Raw genomic sequence first — 17,650 nt, 5'->3', positions numbered from 1 at the left:
TGATGCTTCTGGAAAGATCTTTGGTCATCTTTCTGATCAGACTTGAACCAATTTCTTCATTTTATTGTTCAAATAAAGCAGCTGTAGAATAGTGCCTGGACAGGTTACTGCTCCTTCAGTCACAGAATCGCAGAAGGTTGGAAAATACCTTTAAGATCATCAAGTCCAACCATTCCCCAGGACTGCCAAGTCCACCACTAACCCATGTCACTGAGGACATCTACATGATTTTTGAACACTTCCAGGGATGGTGATTCCACCAGTGCCCAGGCAGCCTGTTCCAGTGCCTGATGTTCTTGACATTTAAAACAGCCAAGGGCAAATCTTCCCTGGTCTTCTGCAGGAAGGACCAGCACACACCAATGAGACTTAGGAAACAGGCATGCTCTTACCAGACAGTTTTAATGCAGCCAGGGAGGTGGTACCACCACCTTACAAATGTCGTGTGGCTGACTCCTGGTTACATATTTGGTTCTTCACTTGTGCTTCTCCATCTGTTTACACCAAAGTAAAGTTTTTTATTCTGAGATCTGTTTGAAGTTGCATGCTTATGAAACTGGTGCATTACTAAGATCATGCTTTTATTTCCTGTAGTATCTGAAAATGCAGTCTCCAAAGGAAAAGTGAAGAGTGCCCCCGCTTTAAGAAATGTACAATCTGAGTGTATTATGGTGTTGTGGCCACCAGTTACATTTTAGCCTGTCTTTCCCCTCACTTTTCAGAAGTAATGTATTGCTTTGTGGTCTTTTAGGAGTTACTGCTAAAGTTAGAAATACAGGAAAGACACGACAATGCAGTAGGAAAGTACATAGATGTGAAACTGATACGAATCTTCCCAGCACGGACTTACTGTGAAGTCTTGGACAAATCAGTGTCCCCAGTCAGAATTTAGCAGGCAGGTCTAGGTGGCAAGGATAAAGCCCTGTAACTCTGTCACCTGGTGGGGCTGGTTTCACTAGCTGATCTCTGAAATGGGAAGCTTGCCTTGAAGAAATGGAGGTAGGGAGGAAAGAAGCGTCAGCATGGTTTTCATCTGTTTCTGTTGACACAGACTATGGCAAATGGCCAAGTAAGAGCAGAGGTAATTGCCCCTACCCTTTTTCCCCCAAAACCCACAGGCTGGTTGATCATTAACGCAGTGAACATGATCAAGCAATCCATGATGGCTGTTTTTGCCTGCTACTTGGAGTGGACTAACAGAAAGACAGTTGAGGATCCAAAGAGAAAGCCACTCACTGTTCTTGCTGTCCTCTTGCTGCTCAACTCAGCACAAGCAGGTAAGTAAAACAGGAGTGCCTGGCGAAGGGATTGAAGGTTTTATGCAGAAGGGTTTGAATTCAAGTCTCCCCAGGCAACCTGTGTGTCAAAAGATCCTTGCTATAATCGAGTTAGGTGCCAGGAGAAAGGGTGGTGCAAGAATGGTACTTTCCCATGCTTTGATTCAGTCTCAGTGATTGAATTCCACTGACCTGATGTAGAAGAATGATCCGGATTAACCCTGAAGCGTAAGGAAACGAAAAAGAGACTACTTGACTTCTGGCACTTGGCATCTCATGCTTTGAAAGCAAGTGTAGCAAGTGTAATCTGCAGTAGCTGAGAGAAAATAAACAGGCACCATGCTTCTATATCTTTCTTCAGTTGTGCTGGCAATAACTCTGCTGTCATCACTGCAGCTCCACATCTCCTGCATCACACTGCTTCACAGTGTGCCGTATCTTTACTCACGATCCCTCTCATTTTACACCATTTCTGACCACACAGTGCTTGCACTGAACCCGCCCTTCCTTGTTAAGCTGGCTCAGGAGCTGCCTTTTCTCCAAATTGATCTCAGAGAACGTCTTTCTCTCTTGCCTTCAGTACACAGAAAGGCCAAAATAAACCACAGCAAGGGATTGTCACTTCCCACAAAAGGGAATCTGAATATTGCATCTCATTCCTTTGAGACTGTGCTGACCCTTAGGCCATGTTCTGCCTTAGCTAGTGTAAAGTATCTTCTATAGGAACAGCCAGCAGTTAAGAACATGGTTGTCTGATTATTTATCTATTATATCATTGTACATGCAGATTCAAGGCTGTTTTGCTTCTTCCAGTCCAGAAAAGGGAAAGTGGCTGCATTGTCATTGCAGGAGGATGTAAATATGACACTTCATCCAATAACACTTTTTAGGTCAGAAGGGATCATTTAATTATTTAGCTTCCTGCACATTGCAGGTCAATAAACTTCACCCCATTACTAAGCCTGCCAATATTTGAATACAAATAGCCCCATTCAGTGGGGACTATCTGTTAGCAACCATTTTGTTTTCAAAGATCTAGTAGCCAGCTCATAAATGTATGTAGTAGCTGGTGTGTGTGTCTGATTTGAAAAACAAACCCAACCAAAACCAACAGAATGTCATCCACATCTCAGTAAAACCACTTTCAAGTCAAAGCTACCATGACATCCACAGTTATCTTCCCCAGGCAGTGCTGGAATTCCATTGAAAGACAGAAACAACTTGGTCAGACTAAGTTTCCAGAATAGGCTGTATAGATAGAATATATATATTTCAGAATAGACTATATAATTTATATTCTATCCTTTTTATCAATAGAAGGGAGAATGCTACTTTCTTTTTCCTAATGGATTATAACAAGCTTTTATTTTTCCCATTACAGAGATGCAGACTGAATATGCTGTTCACTGCCTTTTATTGTAGGGAATACAGACAAACTCTCAGGGCATCACTGTACTGACTTCCAGACAGCCAATTTCCTTCGGGGCAGTAAACTTAAGGTCCAATTTCTTCTGTTCACCTCCTCTAACCCCAGCTGTGGGGAGCTGATTTTACCTGGTGATGGCATCAAGAACTGCAGCTTCAACCGCAGCTTGGACACCAAGATTATCATCCATGGCTTCAGGTGAGAGAAAGAAGAGCACCATGACTGAGCTTTCACTCATTAAATGCTGCTGGGGCATTCCAAAGTGCTGGGTGCGGCCAGTAGGGAAACTTCCTGCTCCTGTGACTTTCTTAGTCTCTCAGCAGAGTGGCAGCATGCAAAACACCTAAAGATAGAGTCTGGAGTGCATTGCCCAAAACTGGACTTGGGGACTGTTGGTGGGCCAGGGCAGGGGCATGGAAATTGGTGCCAACAACCCTCATTACAATGCAATTTGAAGTCCTTTAGTTTGTGGCAGGCTACCTTTTTTGTGTGTGTTTCACATTTTTTGGAGCCTAAAAAGAGTTTGGAAATTGAAGTCTCTTTATTTCTGTATCTCATTCCCTTAACTTTCCTGCAGGTTCTCTCTTTCTCCTTATTTATCTCTTCCCTTTTCTGTCTTTCAACCTTTTTATTTAAGAAGTCTTTTTTTCAAGATTGTTGCCCCTTAAAATTGTCTTCTTGGAGCTCATGTCCTTACTTATCAACAGCCTGGCTTAGTCAGCCATTTAGGAGCCCTGCTAGACACATTAACCATTCTTGAAAGGGCAGGGATTTGAGCTGGGTTGTTTTAAGCTGTCACCATTCTGCAAGCTTATTTTACTTTCCAATTTTTCAGCCAGGTGTGACCATATAACACTATTTTGATGTGCAAAAGCCTGACTAGAAAGTGCATAGAAGACCAGGATGAAAGCACAGAAGATGTTACAGGGTCTTTTCAGAAAACCAGCTTTTGCCCTCATGTGACATAGCATGCCTCTCACCAGGTGGTAACAAGGGAAGCGGGTAGAACATAGTCCCCTCTGTTTTCTTTGAATACTTGTGCGTAGATTTTATTGGGTTTGGGGTTTTTTTTACTTGCATACAGGTGAGGAAATATAGCAGTGAAAGACAAGGTGATCTGGCCAAGGATTTCCTGCCAGTTGGTAGCAGAGAAGGATCCAAATGTTCCTGGTCAGCTTATGTACTTGAGGTGGGCTCTATGGTGGCACCACAACAAGACTGAGGTCTCAGCCTGAGCCCTGCAAATGTTACCTCGTTCATTAAAGCATCTGGTTCCCTTCTGAATCAGTGTGTTCTGGAAGGTGTTACTACACCACTGCAGATGCCAGCTATTGGTGTGGGGACCCAGAAAAAGCTTTCAGTAACTGTCTGGCAGCCTCCTCTAAGCCCCAGCACCAGCAAACAACATACGCCCTACTTTGAAAGGCACCTAATGTACTTGTTTCTGATGACTCCACAGGGCTTTGGGTACTAAACCTTCCTGGATTGAAGGGCTTGTCCATGCCATACTGAACACAAGCCCGGTGAACGTGATTGCAGTAGACTGGGTTTATGGGTCTACAGGAGCCTATCCCTCTGCAGTGGAAAATGTCACAGAGCTGGCCCTCTCCATCTCACAATTCATCAGCAAGCTCCTGGTAAGCTACTGTGCATTTCCAGTGTTATGGGGAGCATGGCCAAAGAACATCATTCATGCAAAAGATTCAGAGAGCTGCTCCCAACCTGCTGTCTCCAAGAACTTCATTCCAGATGGAGGACTGTGTAACTCTAAAGAGATTTCTTCCCCCCCATCTCAGTGCAGACTTGAGCATGCCACTGGTTTCCATCTTTCTCTTGAGTTTTGACATTTTCTGAAAACACACCCCTGTTGTCATTTTATATTTGCTTTGGGCTTCAGATATACTTCCCAGTAGCTGGAAAGCCCCAGATGTGTCACAGTTAGTTTGTGCATGGAACAGCTGAACACCCCTTACACAGTGAACGTGGTAAATCTTTGTGCTAACCAGCTATGCATAAACTCCCTGTGTAATGTTTGCACTGCAGACCCAGGCTGCCCAGCGTAGGAGTTCCTGGGTATCTGCACACCTTGCTGTGCACAGTCACACATTTCTAACCTATTGCTGTACGGCTACCCTTGGATCCACTGTGTCATCAGAAGGATGGGGATGGGGTGGAGGTGGAGAGGACTATCACACCTCATTGCCGATTAGGTCACAGAGAGAACAAATGGCTAAGCTGGACAATGTCCTCTCTTCTCATTCCATACCTGTGCTGAGCTGTAGTCTAGTTACTTGAGGACTTTTTCAGTCCAGCCTCTCCTGCAACGCTACATCACAGAAGGCTGTATTCTCCTCTCGTAAGTCTCATAACTGCTCAAGGGTATGGCCTCATTTACAAGTCAGTGTTTTTCATCTTTCCCTCATGCTGTCATGCACCATATGCTCTCCCACTGCATGGTGCTGCGTCATGCAGGCCAGCCTGCTGGCAAGCTGAATTCCTGTGGATGGAGTCATCTCACACCAGATCTAAATGGCTGTGCTTCACTTGGCAGTTCAGCTCATAGATAAATCCTTAATCTCTGCAAATATAATCTGAAAGTACTGATCAGTATATTGGCACAATGGTGGTATAAAAGTCACAACATTTTCTTAGCTTTACTAAGATTATTCCCATGGTGAACATGGATCACTCAGCTGAGAGAGGAAAATTCAGCCTGAAACAAGCTGTGGAAAGAGAAGCTACAGGCCATGTAGTTATAAACAGGAACATCTGACCTGACCAACTTGGTTAGGGTTGGGTTTGCATCTATGGACCTGAATAAAGGCTGAAAAACAGAAAGGACAATACCCATCATTCCCACAGGTGTTTGGCTCTCTACCATACACCTCAAAGGCAATCCTATGTTAGAAGAGCTACAGAGCTGCTGTATGGACTGAGACAGGATATTTCACCTTTCAGCTACAGAAACATTAATTTGAATTATCATCCATCTGCAGGCCCTGGGAGTCTCAGGAACGTCCATCCACATCATTGGGGTAAGCCTTGGGGCGCATGTCGGGGGCCTGGTGGGGCACTTCCATGGCGGTCAGCTGGGACGCATAACAGGTATCATAAAACTGAGCTTTGGGTTCTTGTCTGCTCATCAAGGGAGAGAATGAAAGACCAAGGAAGGGGAATCATCCATAGTGGTCTTTTAATTGCATAAGGGCTCATTAGTTCCAAGTTTACGGGCTTCTTCCTAGCTTCAGAAGAGCCTAACAATCCCTTTCCAGCCATCAGTCCCCTCCACGCTGCCAAAGGAATTCATGTATTTGCAAAAGAGCCCTTCCACCCCTGCTTTGCTCTTCAAATTGGTTGCCAGCATAAAAAGAATACAAGGCCTCATGAGTAATGAAAACCCACAGCACCCATATCCTTTGTTTCCCCTTTATACCTGTGTGGCTCTTAAAGCTAAATCCCACAGTGCATGTCATTGTGTGGAGCAGCAAGGGTCAGCTGCTCTGCAGGAAAAATGTGAGTTCAGAGCCAAGGGGACAACCACAGGTGGGCAAGGGCAGTGGCCTCAGTGACAAGTGGCACAGTCCTACCATACCTGGGCAAGAAGAGCAGAGCAGGTCCAGGGACAGGAACCAGGGTCATCCACAGCTGAGTGATCACCAGGCAAACTTGTAGTGATGAGGCAAGCCCAAGTTCAGCCAAGAAGTCCTTCCACGATAAAAGCAGGACACCAGGCTGGGCATGGCATCCCTAGAACACAGCTCTGGCAAGGACCAAAGGCAAGAACCTGAGCCAGTGTTGGGAAGCCCCAGATAAAGCTTCTTGCTGCTCTCTCCCACAGATCAGCAGTTTTCACAGTAGACTGAGCTAAGGCCACCCAGCTGTACCAAATCAGAGCTGACATTAAACAAAGAGAGCCAGTCTCCTGGGTGTGGGGAAGAGGTTGCTGTGGGCAAATCACAGAGAAAGATGGTTAGAGCCTGATCATGTTATTTAGAGCTTTTTGGTTCAACTCAGCTGTTTGGTATAGAGTGTGAATAGAGCCACAGAGTGATTTAGGTGAGAAGGGCCCATAGAAGATTTCTAGACAACCTCCCACCACCCCTAAAAAAGCACAAACCAGGGCTGCCTTCTCAGTTAGATCAGGTTGTTGATGGTCTTGCCAAGTTCTGGGAATTCCCAGGGATGGAGATTCATTTTGACAGGAGGGAAAATGTCACCAAGAAGGAAACCCTCTCACAAACGCAGACATGTCAGCTTGTACATTGTTGATATTGCCTTCTCCATAGGGAATTTATGGGACTGAGTCCAAGGCAGTGAAACTTGGCCATCTGGAAACTGGCATGTGAAGCAGAGCTGTTTCTTAAACTATTGATGTTACCTGGGGTGTAAAGCATCTTGTGAGATTACTTTCCTATGAAAAGTGAACAGAATAAACCTCAGCCAGAAGCAAACAAAGAAATCTCTTTAACCAGGGATAATTTCCTCTGTATTCCTCTGACTCCCCGGAGGTTGCTCCAGGAGCAAGTTTTGGGCAAAAATGTAGATGCCTAAGGACTCTATTTGTGGGAGAGACCTCAGAAGCCTCTGTTTTAAGGATGTTTGATAATAAAGCTTTGTAATGCATGGGTTAGTTAATACCTGGGATGCCACATTCATCACCCAACTGATGATCTTCAGTGACATTTCTCAGGCTGTAGTGTTAATACAAATTATAGTACAGTTAGGGAAGGTGTTATGAGGTTTATCCTCTTTCACTGAAAAGCCAAGACACTCTGTACCCACTCTGTCAGAGCTATTTGAAGTTCAGTCATGGCTTTATAGGCTAGAAATTTGAGGTACAAAACTACTAAGGGGGAGTGGAACAGTGGAGGACAAGGTAAGGAAGCTGTAGTGGAAGTTAGGGGGGGCAGAAACCATTCTGGAGCACAATCAATGCAACCTGGGAATAATTCATCACTTCTGCCTAGCAACAGTTTAAAAGTTTTGATGAAATAACTGGCCCAGAAACAAGAAAGAGAGGCTGAAGAGCACTGCTTGTTGAGGTGTTTGATTTTATTACAGGCCTGGATCCTGCAGGCCCTAAGTACACCAAAGCCAGTCCTGAGGAACGCCTGGATCCTGGGGATGCCCTCTTTGTGGAAGCCATTCATACTGATGCTGACAGTAAGCTGTCTTCCATCTGCTTTGGCCCATGCTTCTGTTCATCCTGCCATCGTTATTCCTGAGGGGCCTCTATGTCATTGTCCCTTTTTTTTTTGCCAGATTAGCAGAAATTCAGGCTCACTCTGAGGAAGTTTCTTGGTGAGATAGGCTTTAATGATTAATTCATTGGCACGTATCCATACCACAGAGCACTTCAAGCTACAGCTAGGTGGAGATTAAACAGAGGGCAATCCTTCAGCGAGGTTTTGTCACTCAGCGAAGTGAGTTTATGCAGAATCAGCTCAGCATGGCTTTTGCCATATGCAAGGAATTTAAATACTAGTCTCACTTTGCTTTTTCCCACCTAATGTAAGAAAGGTGCCACTGCTAGCCCCGAGGGAAAGTAACAAGAGTTAAACTGATGGCTCCTTCAACAATAGAGTATTCTAAAGCACTTGGGGTCTATGTAGGCAGAATATGGGCTGAAGAATAACACCCTGCCCTTGAGACACACCTCTTGCCTGTAGATCATGAAAACCTCTACCAACGTAACTCTCAACCATTGCCACATGAAGGTTGTGGTCAGTTTTGTTCTCCTTTACACAGGATCAAGAACCTGAGTCACAGAGGTGGTGATTAAGCTGCAGTTCCCAGTCATTTTGATGGCAGGGCCTGGGGCACTTCCTGCTTCATGCAGCAAACCTGCACAATCATAGAATCATAGAATGGTTTGAGTTGGAAAGGACCTTAAGATCATCTCATTCCAACCCCCTGCCATGGGCAGGGACACCTCACACTAAACCATGTCAGCCAAGGCTCTGTCCAGCCTGGCCTTCAACACCGCCAGGGACGGAGCATTCAGGTGTGTAGGAACAGGGAATCTGTCCTTGCTGTCTCCAGCACTGGAGCTGGGTCCAGCATTACTAATCAACCAGTTACTGAGGCCTGTCATACACCGTACAGGGTAAAACCTACAGAAAACCAAGTGTAGGAATGAAGTAGCATTTCGCCTCCTTCCAGATTTTGGGATCCGGATCCCTGTTGGCCACATCGATTACTTCGTCAATGGAGGCAAAGACCAGCCAGGATGCCCCCGATTCCCCTCTGCAGGTGAGAACACTGTGGCTTTCATGACCATTTAGCAGCCTGTGAAAATGATGTTTGGCTCCTGCTGCAGTCTGGGCAGACATCAAAGTGATACAACATGTATTTGTAAAGATATATGGTGGTGGGATTCATAGCCCACATCTCCTCTCAGCAGTACATTAAGCAGCTGAAATTAAAACTCACTTTGATGAGCAAACACCCCCCATCACAAAACCACATACAGGTCAAGTGTCTTGGCAACTCTGTGGTCAAGAGAGAGATGTGATTTTAGTGGCACTTCTGTAGGAGCCAAAACCCTAGAGCCAGTAGAGTTTGTACCAACAAAGAAAGCATTTTCACTAGAAAGGCTCTTAGGTACTACTGGCAAAAGGTTCTTTTTGTAGTTCATGCTGTAAGCTGTGTCTGTACTTAGAAAGCTTGCATGATTACAGCCCTTTGAGAACGGGACTTTACACAGTAAATAGAGTGGATAAATATTCAACCATGTTCTGCATGGGGGCCAAGTTACAGGGGACATCTCACTTCCATAGCTGGGGTCCCAGTGCAGGTGGGAGCCAAAGCTATTGTACCCCCTTGCAGAGCACCTGGGGCCTCATTGATGGCATGCTGATGGAGACATGGCAGCCCAGCAGTCCCCCTCTTCTCAGGGACTCCGTTAGCCTGGGAGATGCACTTCTAACTCCCTACATAACTTCTGTTGCAGTGGGGATCTGGGCTTGTCACAGAGATGCTCTGCAAAATGTTATTAACGGGAAGGGGATTGCTGCAGAATCAGTAAGAGTGTTTCTTGGGAACAGGCAAAAAAGGCTGAAGCCAACAGGAAGGCTCATGGCTGCTGTTCTCTGGGTGCATTTTGTCTTGCAGGCTATAAATACCTGATCTGTGATCACATGAGGGCAGTACATCTCTATGTCAGTGCCTTGAAAGATTCCTGTCCGTTCGTGGCTTTCCCTTGTGCAAGTCATCAAGATTTTTTAAATGGTCATTGCCTGGACTGTGTGGACCCCTTCCTGTTCTCCTGTCCCAGAATAGGTACAGTACCAGCATGAGACTTTCCTGGAGCAGATGACGATACATTCCTGACGGGTGCCAGTGCAGAGCACAGTACGCAGTTCAGATTACTCTGAGCAGGATTTGCCTTCAATCTCTTTGGGGATAGTAAGAAACTGTTTCGGTTTCAGGCTTCTATAGAGAAGCTCTAAAAGCTCATATATTGCCCAAGAGAGGACACCAAACTCTTGAACTTCTGATCATGACAGTTTTCATTTCACAAAACGAGTTTCCAGAATCACCTGCCAAACAAGTGGGCAATTAAAAAGAGTCTTGTTGAGAGAAGCAGCTGGAAATGTTAGCCCAAGCCTGAAGTCCCATTCTCCCACAAACCACTCACTGCTGCTGTGTCACCGCCTTCCCATAGATCCGTGCCACGGTCATCCCACAGATAAACTGCCTGGACTTGGAGAAGGTAATAGTTACCTCTTTTAGGCTTCTGAAAGTGGGCTGTGGCACAAGGGGAGGAAGTGTCTTCTAGTGCTATTTGCAGTCTGATACCAGAGGAATGTAAGGAGAGAGCTCTTCTGGGATAGGTGCTCTCAGATTAGCTACTCCTTCCCCATGTCACCCAGCCACATTGTCAGCTAGTCAGTGGTGCAGGCCTCACGTTATGGTGGTCTTCTCACTTGACCAATGAGTTAAATTTCCCATTGTCATTTACATTTGCACTGAGTTTCCTGACTCAGTAGTCTTTTGTCTCCCTCATTTTGCACACTGATAACAGTCTATTAGCAGAGGAATGAAATACCACCAAAAGGTATTCTGATGATGATTACCTGGAGTAGCCAGAATAAGCTTTTTGAGGGAACATTAACTTGCCAAGCAGAAACTACAAACCTGCACTTGCTCTGATTTGCACTGGTATAAACCAGGGGCTGTCCCCAAGACAGTGGAGTTGGGTACAGTGAATGGAGAAGAACTGGGAACAACTCTGTTTCTGTTCTGGGTCATTCATGGCTTTCCCTGCACTGGGTTTATCTCCTCCTGCAGGTCTGCTGGAGCAGGCAGGTGTCAACATGACAAAGCTTCCCAAGGAAGTAAAAGTGTATTTAATGACCAGTCCTTCAGCTCCATTCTGTGGTAAGTAGTATGAGAACAAACATTAGTCAGAAGGGTGTTGACCCAATGAGGTAGATCCAGGTAGTTATAACCTACCATCCCCATGAGAATCAGCTCTTGTGGCCCAGATGGTCTGAGACACACAGCTGAAGAGCCCTAACCCCGCACATCTCCCCTATAAAGCCCTTCCCAGTGGATTTACACAGCCACATGGCTTCAGGACTGGGGGGGGGGGGTGAAAATGCCTGTTTATACTGGACTGCACCTCTCCTAGCACAGAGACTACTTTATGTCAGTTTGTTTCTTACTGCTGGTGGGACCAGGGAACCAGTGCTAGAAGACTTCTCTTGGCAGGGGTAGGTCTCACAATACCAGCCCTCACTCCCACATAACTTTGCCTCTTACTCAGTCCATCACAGCCTGGTTGAGTTCCATTTGCAGAAGAAAAGAAACATAGTCACCAGCATTGAGATCACTTTCTGGAGCAACAGCACCAAGGATACAGTGAAGATCACCATGTGAGTGTAATGGTGCATGCTTTTGGCCTGTTTGATTTTTCCAGCTCCATGTTTAATGCTGTTTATCCCAGTCCAGGAAAAGCACAACAACAGCAAATCTCCCTATGGGGCAGTCACTGCATGATGAACCACAACCTGTCTTCTGGAGCCTCTCCACATTTACCTTGTATGCTCTCGAGAATCAGGCATGTGCTACCATTACTCAGTAACCCGAGGCATGCCTACCTTCTCCCTGAGTGCAGCAGGTATACTCTGGGAGCCCCAAATTTGCCCTTGTGTTGCTATGCTACTTCATTTTCTATGCCATACGCATGCCTGGTGCCAGTTCTAACCACAGCCAGATGGTTATTACTGCTCTGCCAGTCTACAGCAAGACCCCATCCATCAGAGGTTCCAGGCTTAGACAGCTCTCTTGATGCCTGACGGGACAGCAGTTACAAAGAGGAGACAAGTGCGTCTCCACACAGTCAGGAATGTGTTCAGTAGCTTGTTGCCTCTGCAGCGATGCAGGAAAGCTTTCAGGCTCTCACCATAGGGAATCATCCAGGGGGCAGAGGATGAAGACCATGCGTGCAGCCAGACAGATCTCTCTTGAAAGCATCTCCCTTCTCCAAACTGTATCTGAATGAAAGGACCAGACTCAGGCTCCTGTTCCACAGCCCTTGCCACACGGTATTTCTCCACTGCAGAAGTTCCCCAGAAGTCTTTCTCACTTCTTCCTATCCCTTCTTTCCCACTGCTGTGGGCTGGGAGCCACAAGGTGGACATGCAGCTAGCACACACTGCTGACTGCCTCAGGAAGCAGGAAAACTGTCTGCTATAGAGCACCAGCCAGCTCTCATAGGATTAGAGGGGTTCTGGCACTGGCTTCCACACAGTCCTTAGTGCTAAACCAAAGCACTGTGACCTGAAGCTAACTGTTGCTGCTTCAGTCCTGGGCACCAGGAGGTAGGGATGAGGACCAGGGAAAGAGAAGCCATGCTCCAGGGTGCTCTCCAGATTGACAGAGCTGACTGGTGACAGACTTCCAGGCAGGCACTGCCATCTGGATTAGTACTCCCGCCTGGTGCAGCTCTGTCCGTTCCAGCCCTCCCTAACTTGGAAGCCAAATCCGCCTTTCCCAAAGATGAAGAAAGGGAGGAAATAGTAACACCCAGGTCAAGTCAGGCCCCGTGCAGCGCTTCCGTTTGCAGCTGCAGCACACAGGGTTTGGTGTCCTGCAGGAGACACGTGAGCACTGGAGACCTGAGGCAGGCAGGCAATCCCCGGGCTTTGCTGTACCCTCAGGTTTTAATGAGACACTAGGGTTACAGCAGGGTAACCTATCCAGACACACCCTCACCCCAAGAGAGCAGCAGTTGTTATCTCACTCAATTGCCTTCCTAAGAAGCACAAGGCTAAACTGAAAAATAGGCTTACAGCAATAAACCTACAGATTTGAGAGTATAAAGTTGAAGATATCCCTGCTAATTCACACTGTAACAAACGGATTTGCCCCCTCCAGGCAAAGCTCTGCCCTCCAGTGCAGTCAAGCTCAGTGCCCAATGGGCATCGGTTTTCAGATAGCAGTGTTCACTGACTCATTTGAGGTCATCTGACATGCATGTCATCCTGCAGCTCCCCAGAACTGTACGGGACTGCAGAGTGTTCAGCCAGTCTCATACTTTCAGCAACTGACTCATGTGGTTGTATCTTGCCTCATATTGCCCTTCTCCTCCAAACATCAATTCCAGTCTCATTCCTTGAGGTGCCATTACCCCACTGGTTGCTCGGAGTGCCCCAAGAAACATGTCCTCAAGCCCCATAGCTGCCATGGGTCTGGCAGAGTAAGGAACTTATTACACAGCACACTTCTCAGCTGCACTGACATTGCTTACACATCACACAACATCATCCCCCATATCCAAGAATCATAGAACCATAGAATTATTTGGGTTGGAAAGGAGCTTAAGATCATCCAGTTCCAACCTCCTGCCATGGGGCTGGAGCCAGCCAAGAGTCCTACATCCATCCAAAGGTTGTGTGGGGTTTGGAGCAAATATCAGTCCCAGGAGTGACTTTCTTTAACCTGCTTAACCTTACCGTGTTCCTCTGTCTTAAGGCAGGGCTGTGTCCTGCCCATGGACAACACACAGTAGAGAGATGGCCTCCTCTCTGTTTGTTTTCCATTTGCTATCTATTATTTACTTTTATAACCACAATTTCATGATGCTTCCTATTTTTGGTAGCTTCAAGCCAGACACAGCCTGACACACAAAACCTCCAACACCTACCGCTGCAGTTTAAGGGGGGGGACTGGTTGTGCTGGTCTGGGTTGGCCACTCTGGCCTAGGAGGATGCTGAGTGCAGCCATCAGCTCACTCCCAGGAGCTATGTTGGTTGACAGAAATGTAGGCTCTTCCTGACCCTTTTGTCAGCTCTCTCCTTTCCCTACCATCAGAGTTCCACTCAGGCAGTCACCCAGGTGCTTCTGGGATTGTGCTGAGTTAGTTACACCCATATTCTTCATAGGCACAAAGAAATCTGTGACCTTCAGGCTCTTAGAGTTGCCAAGAAGATCAAGCATAAGTCCACTGAATGGACTTCACATGAGGGGGTGGCCCATCTGCATAGAACGGCTGGCCTGTACCCCTTCATAGCACACAACTGACTGGCTCTAATCGCTGCTTACCAAACCTCTGGTATTTCTCAGTTCATGTTACCTGGGTAAGAGTATAGGGACAAACATCCCTCTATCCAAGCATCACACCTTCAACATGGTCAAAAGCAAATACCTGGGAAAAGCATAAGAAAAAAAGGGAGTGTAAGCATGTAGCAATACTTCCTCAAATAGTTTCCCAGTGTCTGAGTCATTGTATCTCAGGGACTTCAAGAGCCAAAGGTGGATCTTTGTCCTTATTAGCTTTTCTCTTCCATGAGCTTCTCCAGTCCCCTTCCCTTGATTTGTACAGCTACAAACTTTCTAGCATTCACAACATCCCATAGCAAGGATTTTAACAGCTTAAAAGGAATGGTACTCTGCTGTGTGCAATCTTTCTGAGCCTGCCACCTCTTAACTTTCTTTGATCAGCCCTAGTTTGTGTACTGGAAAACATGGTGAACAACCAATCCCCATCTGTGCCTTTCATGACTTCATAGATGTTGACCACTTACCTCGCTGTAGCCACTGGGGCAGTGTTTCAGTTTATGTGCAACAGTAAAACCAGTTCTTGTAATCGTGTGATGGAAGGGTCTTTATCTGTAAATAGTCTTGACTACGGAGATGAATCATGGACTGACAGCCAGATGAATCTTCTCACTCCACTGTATTATGTGAGGCCTTCCCAATAATACCCCAGGTTCCCCCAGTGTTTCAACAGCTCTGCATACTGCTTACACCTGCAGGTTGATGGAGTGCTCTCCCTCACATCTCTCACCCTGCCTTGCAGACCGAAGCACCAGGAGGTGGGCAAACGGCTGCTGGCCCACAGAGTTCCCCTCTGCCACATGAACAGCGTGACTCTCAAGTATCTCCCCAAGAACCAGTTTTGGAGGAAGGACGAGGCATCCATTGACGGCACGTTCTGTGCAGCCCCACTGCCTCTGGGTAGCAAGTAAGTCACTGGAATAACCTACTGGGACCCACTGAGGCAGTGCATGCAGCCTGTGGTTTGAAACAATGCATTCTCTCCCCTGTTTAGATAAACACTTAAAGAGGTCTCTCCCATCACCTCGGTGTCCCTGTGTAAATCATTTTCTACCTGTGAGGGAGAAAAATTACCAAGGTAGTTTTCTAGGAGTTTTCAACACTTATTCCTCAGGGATAAAAGCATTGCACTGTGAAAGGAAAGTGGCTGTGACTTACATCACCTTGAAGATGCTTAAGTCACAAACCATGGTAAAATTTTGTACTAACTGGAATTTATTCCTTTTGTCCCTGAATACTCTCTCCATCTTTCCTCTGTCAACAATGGGCCCCCATCTGAAACATGACAAACATTCTTCAGGATGAGACAACAGAAGACCAGTAATATATTTCTGCTTCTCATACTGCACAGCTTTATAAAGCACTAAGGCTAAAGATAATTAGTTTGGAATTTTCTAGGCCATGCATTGTAGAGTATATGCCTTCAGGCATGATTAACTTACCTAGAGTAGAAGCAACCAAGTCCTCATCCTGAGAGACATAAAGGTCTTCTCAATAGTATAATATTCTTGCCAGGAGTTTTGCAGATCCAGAATTCCTGCAGGCAAGGCAAAGTAGCTGGGTCTATACTGACACACTAAACTCTGTCCGTGTTGCTTCTGAGTTGACTTTTATGCTGTGTCCAGCTGAAGCAAGCTATCGGGTACTTCAAAACAGGAAAAAACAAACAGAAGGCAAAATGGGCTCATATTCAAATTCTGTTCTGATGGGCAGGAAGGAGACTCAAGCACAAGGCAGTAAAAATAGATCCAAGAGACCCAGATAGGGGAAAAATAGAGGCATTCCTATGTAAATACCAGGCACTCCCTTGAGCATAAGGTCTGTTCCTTCCTAGCATGCTTTGCAGAGCAAAGCACTCTAAAGTTAGGATGGATGTGGAGATACATGGCCTTTTATTACTTATGAATGGCAAACCATGGCGCATTGTCTTAAAGAGGTGCTAACCTGCACTGCTGGAAACCCTGGACCTGGCTTCCATGGAGATATAAAGCTATAGAGTTGCACAGGTTCACAGCTATGCTCTTAACACAAAACTGAGAACACTGAGGGCAGCAATAGCACTGCTGGTACCGGGGTGGGGGGTGTAGAAAGGTGAACACAACCCCATACAATTCATCCCAATTCACCCTACAGCCAGTTGATCCTGGCAAGGGCACAGCACTCTGTTCACCATGCCCTTGCAAAGCAGTATGAGGTCCATCAGCATTTTGCTTTCTCCTGTGTTAGAATAGCAGCCACTACTTGCTAATGCCCAACCTGATTTCCCTGTGCTCTTCCCACAGCAGGATAATGTCATGCCTGCCCTGGAACCTCACCCTCCCCAGCAACAGAGACATCTCCTATGAGCTGCACACTGCTTGTGCCTAGCCACTGCATTTGGAGCATGCATGCGTACCCTAGAACGGAAAGGATCCCTAAACCTATTGCTGCTGCCTGCTCACAGATGATGCTTTCACCATAAAACTGGATGGGTTATTTACTTCCTGCATGAGGAACAGGATGTCAAGGAAAAGCAGCGGATCGGAGAGTACAAGGCTGACTGATTACAGCAAGACCTCTCAGTTAAAAGGCTGGATTTGGACTTCTATTTCATGGGTTCTGTACCCAGCTCTGAGTGCAACTATCAACCCACTCCCAGGAGCTGTGTTGATTAGCAGAAATGTGCTAAGTGAGTACTGAGCGAGTGGGAAGAGCAAGTAATTTAATCTCAAGATTTGGATCTATATGAAAGAAGAGATATCATTCTTCCTACAACAGGAGTGTTGGAATGACTCACTTGTGGTTTATATTAAAGTGTCCTGAGCTCCTCATATTAAAGGTGAGAAGTATTGTTTTTCCTCAGCAAGGGGAAATGATGTGGTTCAGGGAGTTATTCTTAGCCAATGCTCCAATGGGAAATTTAGTAGGCCCATCTATAAGACACTTTCGAAGTGAGACCCTATTGATTCCGTGTTAGTGCTCCTGCTAAGTAATCAGAATAGATTCCCTGACAAGCCTGGAGCAGCTCTTCTGGATGTTGGCTTGTTTTCTTTGAAGCTCACATAAAGTTAGACAGACACCAGGAACATGGCAGTGCTCTTGCAACCACTTTTACACTGCTTCAACCAACTGCCCGGAACAGAAGGTAATAGTAGGAGGATGGAGCACCATAGTTACAGGGCCACCTAACACAGATTACTCCTGGGAACTCAGCACAGCCTTTCAGACCTGGAAAAGTAGCTGAGGTCTGGAAGGAATTGGTGATTACAATATTACAATTACAAGACAAGATTACAATATGATTACAATATGAGGCACGTGTACATAGAAATAGCCCTTACCCATCCACACTCTTTCCACCACCCTGATGAATACGCAAATTAAAGAGGAAATGAGTCTTTCA

General features: G+C 46.1%; 1 protein-coding gene and 1 long non-coding RNA gene across 2 annotated transcripts; one reads left to right on the top strand and one right to left on the bottom strand.

The window, feature by feature from the left end:
- Window positions 1–936: 936 nt before the first annotated feature.
- PLA1A (phospholipase A1 member A) lies at window positions 937–17,085 on the top strand. The gene is made up of 11 exons (XM_061365424.1): window positions 937–1,277; window positions 2,700–2,901; window positions 4,163–4,340; window positions 5,700–5,808; window positions 7,765–7,866; window positions 8,866–8,955; window positions 9,817–9,984; window positions 10,996–11,085; window positions 11,474–11,582; window positions 15,011–15,175; window positions 16,551–17,085. The coding sequence occupies exons 1-11, from the start codon at window positions 1,055–1,057 to the stop codon at window positions 16,633–16,635; spliced, it is 1,521 nt and encodes a 506-aa protein (XP_061221408.1). The 5' UTR covers window positions 937–1,054; the 3' UTR covers window positions 16,636–17,085.
- Window positions 5,882–6,663, bottom strand: LOC133218715 (uncharacterized). The gene is made up of 2 exons (XR_009727251.1): window positions 6,291–6,663; window positions 5,882–5,993 (listed from the first exon to the last, which is right to left on the bottom strand). It is a non-coding gene; the product is annotated as an uncharacterized LOC133218715 (long non-coding RNA).
- Window positions 17,086–17,650: the final 565 nt, after the last annotated feature.

The sequence above is a fragment of the Neopsephotus bourkii genome, unplaced genomic scaffold, assembly GCF_033783945.1.
Source record: "Neopsephotus bourkii isolate Nb327-2 ecotype Australia unplaced genomic scaffold, CSIRO-AGI_Nbou_v1 NB_1287, whole genome shotgun sequence".
In the NCBI taxonomy this organism is placed as follows: domain Eukaryota; kingdom Metazoa; phylum Chordata; class Aves; order Psittaciformes; family Psittacidae; genus Neopsephotus; species Neopsephotus bourkii.
Note: the sequence above shows the minus strand (reverse complement) of the source record. Positions and strands in the feature narration are given on the sequence as shown.